Genomic DNA, 11,108 nt, shown 5'->3' with positions numbered 1-11,108 from the left:
AATTCTACTTTGAGGTATTTATCCTGAACTTGTACAAATGCCTGAAATACTGTTAGAAACATCAGAAGGTGGCAGACAGTGGGTATCTGCCGTGAAGGAAGTGAAGTACTACACTATGGAAGGTCATTTGTTATGTCCGATTATTTTAATTTTTAAAAAAATTTCTAGGCGCTGGCTTACACACCTTTAGTCCCAGCATTTGGGTAGCAGAGGCAGGCAGATCTCTGAGTTCAAGGCCAGCCTGGTCTACAGTTCCAGGACAGCTAGGGTTACACAGAGTGTCTTAGTGAGGGTTTTATTGCTGGATGGAGATACCAACTTTGGAGCCTGTCCTGGAACTAGCTCTTGTAGACCAGGCTGGCTTCGAATTCACAGAGATCCACCTGCCTCTGCCTCCCAAGTGATAGGGTTAAAGGCGTGCGCCGCCACTGCCCAGCCTCCATGGTTATAAAGAAAACATTTAATTGAGGGGGCTTGCTTACAGTTTCAGAGGTTCAGTCCATCATGGGGAAAGCATGGTTGCATGCAGGGAGACACGGTGCTGGAGAAATAGCTGAAGGTCCTACATCTTGACTCAGAGGCAGCAGGAAGTCAACTATCACACTTAAGGAAGCTTGAAGACCTCAAAGCCCGCCTCGACAGTGACACGCTTCAGAGTGTCCTCCAACATCAGGGTATGGATTAAAGGCATATGTCATCCAGGTTCCGCCACTAGACCATACTTACTCCCACAAGGCCACACCTAATACTGTCACCCCCCGAGAAACCCTGTCTCAAAAAAAAAAAAAAAATTAAATTTTATGCACATGAGTGTTTTACCTGTACATGTTAAGTCTGTGTACTGCATTCCTGCCTGGTGCCCGTGAAGGCCAGGAGGGCATCAGATCCCCCGGAACTAGAATTACAGTTGTGGGTAGCCCGTACAGATGCTGGGAATATAACACCAGTCCTCTGGAAGAGCAGCCAGTTCTTAATGGCTGAGCCATCCCTCCAGTTCCATTACATATCTAATTATACAACTAAAGAGAAAACCAAGTCGGGGCAGAAACAGTTCAGAATTACCTTTAGCTGCAGTGAGTTCAAAGTCAGCTTGGTCTACATAGGACCCTGTTTCAAACAAATGAATAAACAAAACATAAATGGGCTGAACCAGCCCAGTTGTTACGATTCCTTCACAGTACCCAATTTCAGTTCCCAGTACCCATATGACAGCTCACAACCATAGGTAATTTCAGCTCCAGATCTGATGTTCTCTTCTGGTTTTGATGGACACTGAGTGTATGTGGTACATACATGCATGCAGGGAAAACACCCATATACACAAAATGTTTTAAATAGGTATGGTGATACACACCTTTAATCTCAGCACTGGGAAGGCAGAAGTATGTGGATATCTGAAGCCAGCCTGGTCGACACAGTGAAACCATATCTCAAGCAAAAGTGTTTTAAAATAAAAAGAAAGAAAAAAAGCTGGTGGTGGTAGCACACACCTTTAATCCCAGCACTTGGGAGGCAAAGGTGGGTGGATCTCTCTGAGTTCAAGGCCTGCCTGGTCTACTGTGCTAGTTCCAGTTGAGGCTGTTACACAGAGAAACCCTGTCTGGAAAAACAAAACACACCTTTAATCCCAGCACGCGGGAGGCAGAGGCAGGCGGATCTCTGGGAGTTCGAGGCCAGCCTGGCCTACAAGAGCTAGTTCCGGCACAGGCACCAAAGCTACAGAGAACCCTGTCTATAAAAACAAAAAAAAAAAGGAAAAACAAAACACAACATAATAATAAAATTTTAAAAATGTATCCTGTGGCTTTCCCTGATTTTTCTTTTGGCACTGGAGATAGCACGAATCTACGCACACACCTTCTATGTTATAGTCCCAAGCCCTTCCTGCTGCTCTAGGCCTGGATTCCAGTTCCTGCACACCAAGCTGGCCATCCCTGAGGTAGTTACTCCACTGCTGTACTGCTTCCTTTTTCTGTTGATGTTCAGTAAACTCCACTATTCAGGGTCAACTCAGTGACCATGCGGAATGGACAATCTCTCCTTGGCAGAGCGGTTAAGTGTGGTACAGTGTTGTGTATGGTTGGCATTCCCATGTCAGTGTTATCCTGAAACTGGATTACTAGAGCACAGCAACATTCTGCCTCTTTACCCAAGGAAGTAACTTGGCTGAACCCCAGGGAATTTCCCAAAAGTGTTAGCACTGCTTTACTTAAGAATATGTAAATGACGCACCTCACTGCTTTGATTACATGGCTATCTGAACTGTTTTGTCTTTTACCACATATTAAGAGGTTTCAGAAATTGATGTAAACAGGAAAACAAGTTTAAGAAACTCGTTACAGCCCCTTATTTATGAACTTAATTACTGGGCAATGGTTCATTTATGGTTTAGACTAAGCTGTGATGTGTGCAGCTTGCAATAATGCTAATACTGACTTGTGCTTGACCTGGGACAAAATGCTATGAGGTTCTTGGTTTTTTTTGGTTTTTCGAGACAGGGTTTCTCTGTGGCTTTGGAGCCTGTCCTGGAACTAGCTCTGTAGACCAGGCTGGTCTCGAACTCACAGAGATCCGCCTGCCTCTGCCTCCCGAGTGCTGGGATTAAAGGCGTGCGCCACCACCGCCCGGCTTGCTATGAGGTTCTTGTCAGCTATGTTGTCTCAGGCAGACCTAGATTTGGGCTTGGCCACATTCTGCAAGCCAGACTGTTATTTCCTCTGCTGTGTGGTTCAGTACACTCACTATAGCATTCTGATACGCTTGATTCCTTAAGTACCAAGGAAACTGTTGAATTGAATGGCTGCGGCCTAAAGCGCACTGTCCTCTTCATCACATGCCTTTGGCCCCTGTAGTATAAGCAGCAGTCCCTCTTCCCAAATAAGTTTTTGGGGTGGGAATGGTGGTAGAAGTAGGGAGTTTCTGCGTAGCACTGATAGTCCTGGAACTCTGTATGTTGCCTGGCTGGCCTCAAACTCAGAGATCCTCTGCCTCCCAGTGCTAGCATTAAAGGTATGCTCCAGTGTGCCCAGCCCAAATCTCACCCTAAATGGAGCATACTTTCCAGTAGTTGAGAAGCTAAACAGTTTGAGATCAGCCAAATTCTACAACCCAGAAGCTAGGAAGTGAAATTTAGTGTGCCAGTTATTCTCTTGCACTTATTCTGTGTGCTCACATGAACATCAAGGCACACACCTGAGGATCAATGACTTGCAGGAGTTATGGGGATCAAATTTAAGATGATCAGTAACGGTGACAAATATCTTTTTAAATTACAGAAAACCCACCATGTGTAACCATCAGTAATCCCAGCACTTGGGAAGCAGAGGCAGGATGCAATCTTCTGCTATACAGTGAGCCCCAGGCAAGCCTGGGCTACAAGACCACTTCTTTAAACACAACTACCAAAACGTGCAAATTTTAGTCTTTTAAGTCTAATTGTGCTGTAACCATCTCAAGCTTGGAAGTAATTCCCGTATCTTTCCAAAACTGTTTACAAAGTTTTATACTGTATTACTTAAGTAATCTCCACTCACTTTCATCAGCTTAAAATTTAAGAGCCAAAACAGTTCCAGGGGATACTGCTTGGACACTGAGCAGAACTCATTCTCAAATTTAAGAGTTTTTTGTTCTATTTCCTGATGTTAAGATCTGAAGCTGGTTAAGCAAGGCAAACTGTTCCCATTCTTAACATCTTTGAAAGGGTAGCTGTCACGACACACCCACTAAAGTTACAAAGAAGTTTCCTTGAGGCAGAGTTCGCTTTTAAATGGATCCTTACTAACAACAGATGTCGGCAGCGGTGGCTGAAAAGCAACAGCACACTCCCATCTAAGTCAGTTACTTGTTCCTAAGTTGGTTGGTCATCAAGATCTCTACAGCCTGCTCCAGTCCACGCCTTGGGTTAGGGAACGGATGTGTGATCTTTGAAACCAACCCCACTTTTCAGCAACTTAAAATTTTAAACTAATCTTAACTCAATATTTTGAAAGATTACGCTCATTTTTTATCTATATATATGGGATGTTCGACAAAAACCTGTTTTTTCCAGTCCTTTAGCCTATTTATCATTTTAAACTTATTGAGGGCAGGTGAGTGGTGAGAACCTGCCGGAAGCTGGTTCCCTTTCCTCTGGGTCTGACGGCAAGCGCTTTTACCCACTGCTATTTTGGCACCAGCCTCCGTGTTTCTAATGAAAAAGCCTAACTACCAGGCACTGTCATAAACAATGTGACAAAAAGCTTAAAGTTTTTAAGTGAAAGTCATTTAACTAATATTTAAAACCTCTGCAATTATTAGTTTATTAGTATCATCCAGGACTCATGTTCAGTATTCCTCCTCAAATTACATTAACAAACGCAAATGTAAAGAACCCAAGTCAAAATTATATAACAAACAGCACTCCATCACAAAAGCGCGTAAAATTACAAGAACGCTATTTTAAAACACTGGCACTTTAAGAGAATGATAATCTCAAAAAACCACAAAATTGCCGAATTGTTCCCTAAACTCCTAAGCAGATTAAACATGACTAATGAATGAGTTTGGGTTTTATAAAGAAAAAACAAATGGATTGGACAACTGGTAATAATACGCAGTTTATGGTCTTTTCTTGTCTCCAATTTAATAAAGGGATAAATCACAATATAGGAAAATATACCCTTATTTTAATTTTAAATGTGGCATGATTTTAAGAAAAGCTGGCTCAACTAATTAAAAATACTTTTAAACAGTCAAGTTTCCTGAGCAATCCTGTATTTAGATAGATGGGCAAAGGCATTATAGCCAGAGTTTTCATCATAGCCTTCACTAGGGCTAATGTCAACAGAGAGTCTTATATGGCAGTCTTGTATTTTAAGCTCACGCTTTTGGGGATACATTCTCAGGTCTTTAATAGGGGAACTGCAGAATGTAACTGCCATTACATAGTAATGGAAGCTAAGAAGAGTCCTCATGTAAGGATTAGAACATACTTTTCTATTCGTCCTTCAAGGACAGACTGTTTGATCCTAATAATCCTATGGTGTAATAGAACTGATCACTCTCAGCTTTGCACGTGGGTTATGTACTATCTCTTAACCGACTGATCACAATTTTGGAATTAACTATGGACGAAAATGTTACCCCCATCACAATATGCAGGGTGTGTAAATAAAAGCTCTTCTTCCAGCTAACTATATGAAAAGAAACACTGCAATAATTCGTGTAACCCAAAATGGGCAAAAGCAAAAGACTAGCTTCCCCTTGAGAAGAGAATTTTCAGACCTATGAAAAGGACAACAATACTAATAAAAAAAATTGTATTTACTTAGAAGCATTCAGAATGTCAACAAAACAGCTGCAATTTTTTTTTGCAATTACAGAGTGGTATTCAGTTAACAGAACAACAATTATCTTCGTATAAGCTGCATCAGAGACAACTGAAGATGAAAAAAAAAACAAAAACAAAACAAAACAAAAAAAAAACCAAAAAAACTACCGTCCCCATATATAACTAATTTGTGCTGTGCACCAACAAGAACCTGCTTTAAATTTCCATGCCAATTTACAACCCCCAGACTGTACCAGGCAAGGTTAGTGGCTATTGAAAATACCACTAGGACAGGGCTATCTAAAGACACATTCGGTAGTGTGTTAACTATACAAAAAAAGACACTGTACAGTTTAAAAACAAATCTTACACAGCCTTACATTTCAATTTTTTTCTTTAAAAGGAGTGAGTTGTGTACAGGGGGGTTAAATGCTTTATAGACAAGAAAAAAAACTGCGCTAGAACCAACTTATTCATCATCATCATCTTCTTCCTCATCTTCGTCTTCCTCTTCTTCCTCCTCCTCTTCATCCTCTTCGTCTTCCTCATCATCTTCCTCTTCCTTCTTTTTCTTGCTCTTTTCCGCCTTGACCACCCCCTTTTTCGCTGCATCGGGTTTTCCTTTAGCTCTGTAGGCAGCAATATCCTTCCGAAACAAAACAAGAAAACAGAAGACAAAATAAATAACAAAACATGAGAAAACCTCAGTCTCTACAACACACAAGTAGACCCACGGCACTTTCCCAAATAATTAAAAATAAACAATTAGCAAGCCACAAGTCACGAGGTGGCAGTCTAATATTTGTATTGTTGTGCCTCACTGAGGTGGAATTATGCACCACATCGTAATTCCCGTTTACAGATCAAAGGGTAACACTGCCACCTTCTGAACACAAAACAGCATTCCACAGGTCCCCAGTCAGACCCTAATTCATGGTAGACAACGGGGGTGTGTGATAGGATGTGCTAGTAAGTCTGCAGTTACATTAACATCTAAAAGAGGATTATTTTCAGAATAACTTTAAAAAATTAGTTTTAAGTTTTTAAGCATTTCAATTTAGGTATAGAAAACACAACCTTTCTTCATCCTATTTATACTTACTTTGGCAGTCTTGAAATTTAACTAACTTTTTTTAAAATTCAAAGTGAACATAACATACTTGTGTATAGACTAGTCATTTACAGTTACTTTGCATAGTCTATTTTTATACTGTATGCCTACCTACCCATTTAAAAATCTTCCTCTCCAAAATTAACTACCAAATTTCTCCCAAAAGTTGAAGATAGTAAAAAGTAAAATTAAAACATCTTAAACATATAGCATCAGCTCAAAGCACATTATATGCAATTTTAACAATGTATTGGTCCTTCCTGTTTGAAAAATGGATCTGCAAACGGGAAATTAAGACAAGTTATCAAGTACGATCACCCAACATCCGGCATTCCTTTTCATTCTTGCTCTTTACCTTTTCGTACTTCTCCTTCAGCTTGGCAGCCTTCTTTTCGTAGGGCTGCTTGTCATCTGCAGCAGTGTTGTTCCACATCTCTCCCAGTTTCTTTGCAACATCACCAATGGATAAGCCAGGGTGTTCTCCTTTGATTTTGGGGCGATACTCAGAACAGAACAAGAAGAAGGCCGAACTAAAACCAGAAATTAAATTTTATGATTTTAAAACCAAACGCTGTTCAAATTTTTACTGTTTTATATATAAGCACTTACTAATCTCATGTGCTGATGAATTAGTTTTAAGCAATTTCTAAAGATACAAAAGGGACAAAAATCACAGCAAGTGGCATCCTATGCAAAGGAATCAAGTATTTTAATTCAGATGCCCTGGCTAATATTTCTACCCAGTATGAGTTACAATTTTGACAACTTAAGTACATAACCTGAGCCATTCTCAGCCAAGAAACCAAACAGTGGACACTCAAGGAGGATAATTTATACCTACCATGAAACACCTCAAAATAAAGCTGTACTTACGGAGGCCTCTTGGGTGCATTGGGGTCCTTGAACTTCTTTTTGGTCTCCCCTTTGGGGGGGATGTAGGTTTTCATTTCTCTTTCATAACGAGCCTTGTCAGCCTTGGCCATGTCTTCAAATTTCCCCTTTTCTTTAGCAGACATGGTCTAGAAAAGTTAATTGTAAGCTTAACACATAAATATTTAACAGTCACACACTATGACCACAGGCAGCAGCAGCCCTCCATCCTAATTTGGAAGAACTGGCTGTCAGTGTCTAAATCCCTCTTACCTTCCACCTTTCTGAGCACTTCTTGGAGAACTCTGAAAAGTTGACAGAAGCATCCGGGTGCTTCTTCTTGTGTTCCTCCCGGCAAGTTTGCACAAAGAATGCATACGAGGACATTTTGCCTCTCGGCTTCTTAGGATCTCCTTTGCCCATGTTTAGTTGATTTTCTAAAAGAGAGCATTTGGTGTTAGTAACGACATTATGAAATTGACAAGCTGCAAACTACTCGGGGTGGCAAGGCAAACCAAAGTTTGTGTTATTTAACCCAGCGGTGATGACAATCTCCCATGAAAAGCAGACAGAGCATTGCAAACGCTAACCAATTCCTAGAAGTGGCTAAGCCACAGAATGAAAAGACAGGACACAGGAAAAAACACAAACAAAACGGTCCCCAAGTCTGATCACAACGTGTGGGCAGATACCCAAGCATTCTCTGTCTGTGTCTGAATGACTGCCTAACCGGTTATCAAAACCATTTTTAAAACTAAAAAAAAAAAAATTTTAAGCCAACAAAACTCAAATGTCTCAAAAAGAAAACCCACCCTGTCCATGAGTGAATTTTGCAGCGTCCAAGGAACGATCTGTAGACCTTAGAGAATTACAGGCCTAGAAAAGCCCAAGGGGGGCAAAAACCCAAACCACAACACTAAGTGCCCCTCGCGCAGGCGAAGTTTACCCAGCTCTCAGAACACCCTGTCTTCGCATCAAACTTTGCTCGGGAGGGCGGAGACGGCGCTGGGACGGGGCCGGGAGAGGCCGCCGTTTCCTATCGCTTTGGCCCCGAGATGCGTTTCTGCTCTGACTAAACACGTCCGGTCTGAAGTTTCTCCGAGTAAACAAGGATGAGGGACAAAAGCCACTCCTGCCGCCACCCCCCTCTCGCTGCCACGGGGGTGTCTGGGTTGCTTGGCTTTTTTTTTTTTTTTGGTGGTTTTTTTTTTAAACCGAGCTCGTGGAAAGTTGGGGTGCCCCGGCGCGCGCGGGAGGCTTCCCCCACCCTCGGAACTTGGCCCGAGGCTGAGGGCCGCCACGTGCGCCCGGAAGGCCGCAGGCTCGCGCCGCCGCCCCCATTTTGTCGGCCGCGGCGCAGGGAGAAGCCCCGCTCGAAATGGGGGCTGGCTCCGCCCGCGGCCGCCAGGGCCGGCGCACGGAATGGCCGCTGCGCGTCTTCCCCGCCTGCGCCGCCGCCGCCGCGAGGGCGAGCGCGAATATGGCTCCTTCCCTTTGTGTGCGCGCGCGTGTATATGTGTGTCTGTCTGTGTGTGTGTGTGTGAGGAGACTGAGGCGCGCGGCGGGCGGGGCGCTGGCGCACTCGCCATGGCGGCGGGGGAGGGGCGGGGGCGCGCGGCTCCCCTCCCCCCGCGGCCCCCGCGCCGTCTCCCTCCGCGCGCCCCGCCGCCCCCGCACGGAGAACGCGGGGCTGTGAGGAGCGAGGGAGAGGGGAGACAGAGAGCAAGAGAGAAGAGGGGGGAGGAAAAAAAAAAAAAAAGTTGCCTCAGAACTGCTGCGCCCAGCTTCCCCCGCCCGCACGCCCGCCTTGTTTTCTCTCCAGCCAGCAGCGCCGGGCCGAGTCAGCCATGTTCCAGCGAGCGCAGCGGCGCCGCTTCCCCCCCTGCCGCCCGCTCGCCCTCCGCCGCGCCCGGCCCGAGTCGCCCCGCACGGACGCCCCCGGCCCACCCGCGCCGCCCTCGCCCGCAGCGGCGCCCCGCCCGCCGCCCCGCGCTCCCCGCCGCGGCCGCCCATGCAGCCGGGAAGCGCCGCCGCTGCCCGCTCCGCGCACGCCGCCCGCCCGCCCGCCCGGAACGTTCGGCCCCGGGGGCCGCGAACACGTTTGTTTTTTTTTTTTTAATATTTCACAAAAAAAATCTGAAACAAAAAATTTAAAATTTTTTTTTTTTTTTTTTTGCGCCAGTGAAGCACGGACGCCACCGCGGGTGGGAAGTGGCGGCCGCCTGAGGCCCGCGGGAAGGCTCGGCGCGGGGCAGCGTTCGCGGCGCCCGGCGGAGCCTCGCTCCGTGCGCAGTTCCCCCCACGGTCCCCCCTCATTTGCCTTTGTGTGGAGCCTGACCCGCCGGCTCCGGGCCGCGGGGATCCGGCCGCGGCGCGGGCGACGAGGCTGCCCGAGGCGCTCTCGCCGCCGCTCGCCGTCCCGCACTCACCGTCCGCGAGGCACAGAGTCGCCCAGTGCCCGTCCGGCTCTCGCTTGCCCCGGCGCTGTCTCTATGGAGCTCAATGTACTGCAATGGCTGTGAGAGCGGGAGCCAGACGCAGCCTCCTCACTCTCTCCGCTCTGTAACATTACTCTCCAGCCAGCGCGCCTCCTATTGGCTACCGCCAACTCACGGGGCTCGCTCATTGGCCCGTTCCCTCCCATTGTCCTGACCAGAGCCCGCGCGCCATTGGCCGGCTCCGGGGACACGTCACCGAGGATTGAAACAGCGCGCAAATCTGAACGTGTGTGTGTGTGCGCCGGGCCGAGAGGCTGAGGCGGGAGAGGCAGCGGCAGCGGCAGCAGCTGCTACGGGAAAGCCGAGCTCTATGGTGTCTGTGTGCCTGCGTCGGCCCCGAGCCGGCCCCACGCCTGAGCCGCGGCGCGCGCGCCCAGGGCCTGGCTTCGCCGCAGCGACCGCTGCGTCCTCGGGCCCGGGCGGCTCTCGCAGGCCCGCCCCCCCCCCACTCCCCGCTCCCGCCCCGAGCCGTTGAGACGCGCGGCCCTGGCCGGCGGAAGCCTCCCCGAGTGGGGCGACCCGGACGTGGGGGGCTCTGCGGGCCTGGGGACGGCCGTGCTGTCGCAGCCCACCACGGGACACCCCGCACCGGGGTCTCACGGCGTCGGGCCCACCCTGCCGGAGGCCTAGTCTGCACCCCAAGCAGGCGTCCAGTTGCACCCCTGTTGCACCCCTGTTTCTGGGTTTGCTCGAGTTTCCCAGTACTTCTCAAACTTTGTTTTTTTCCTTTTTTTTTTTTTTTTTTTTTTTTGGTCAAACACAAAGCACTGTTTTGAACTTCCCGGACACCAAAGCTTTATTCCAGGGAATTAATGCAGGGCACTGGGTTTTGATACTGGCTGCTCTCAGGAAATGTTTGGGAGGGCCCAGCTAGAATTAGCAAGTTCGTTAAAGACCTCGTCTCCCCACCCCCATCCGCACACACTGGCTGTTTTCTGGGACTTGGTGTGGATTACTGTTAGAATCAAACGAATCTTTGTGATTGCTATCTTCCATTCGATCACACCACTTAGTGCATACATGTACCTGCTCTAGGATTACCAGACGTTTAGGGCTACTGTTACCTGAAGGATTAGATGCAGGCGGAGACTGCTCAGGCCCAAACCCACAGGCAGGGCTTTCTCCCACTCACCAAGCTGGCTGGTAGTCACGCTTTGGTCTGCAGAGAATATAGTCAGGCCAGCTCCAAAGGCCACAGGCTTACATTAACCCTTGGTGAAGGCACTATCTTTCCCTTTCAGGGGCAGACCACACCTCTCTTCAGTTACAACAGACACCCCCCCTTTTTTTTTCACTCTCTGACATCCTATATACTTCTCTA

General features: G+C 47.1%; 1 protein-coding gene across 3 annotated transcripts; it reads right to left on the bottom strand.

Annotated features, from left to right (window-relative positions):
- Positions 1–4,263: 4,263 nt before the first annotated feature.
- On the bottom strand, positions 4,264–9,869 carry Hmgb1 (high mobility group box 1). 3 transcript variants are annotated; one of them, XM_057765869.1, is made up of 5 exons: positions 9,719–9,869; positions 7,563–7,726; positions 7,293–7,438; positions 6,775–6,949; positions 4,264–5,954 (listed from the first exon to the last, which is right to left on the bottom strand). In XM_057765869.1, exons 2-5 carry the CDS (start codon positions 7,710–7,712, stop codon positions 5,778–5,780), a joined length of 648 nt encoding a protein of 215 aa, XP_057621852.1. In that variant the 5' UTR covers positions 7,713–7,726; positions 9,719–9,869; the 3' UTR covers positions 4,264–5,777. The 3 variants fall into 3 exon arrangements, with proteins under 3 accessions (XP_057621852.1, XP_057621853.1, XP_057621854.1); XM_057765870.1 differs by lacking the exon at positions 9,719–9,869 and adding an exon at positions 8,236–8,397; XM_057765871.1 differs by lacking the exon at positions 9,719–9,869 and adding an exon at positions 8,102–8,223.
- Between the last annotated feature and the right edge of the window lie 1,239 nt (positions 9,870–11,108).

The sequence above is a fragment of the Chionomys nivalis genome, chromosome 3 (genome assembly GCF_950005125.1).
Source record: "Chionomys nivalis chromosome 3, mChiNiv1.1, whole genome shotgun sequence".
Taxonomy (NCBI): Eukaryota; Metazoa; Chordata; class Mammalia; order Rodentia; family Cricetidae; genus Chionomys; species Chionomys nivalis.
This window is presented reverse-complemented; position numbering and strand designations above follow the sequence as displayed.

Bases quoted from the DNA above. Each gene is read 5' to 3' on its own strand.
- Hmgb1 (XM_057765869.1), bottom strand. From the start codon at position 7,712: ATGGGCAAAGGAGATCCTAAGAAGCCGAGAGGCAAAATGTCCTCGTAT. The intron at 6,950-7,292 runs GTAAGTACAGCT...TTCTGGTTTTAG, and splicing joins AATGCACCCAAGAGGCCTCC to TTCGGCCTTCTTCTTGTTCT. The intron at 5,955-6,774 runs GTAAAGAGCAAG...TTGTTTCGGAAG, and splicing joins TGAAGGAGAAGTACGAAAAG to GATATTGCTGCCTACAGAGC.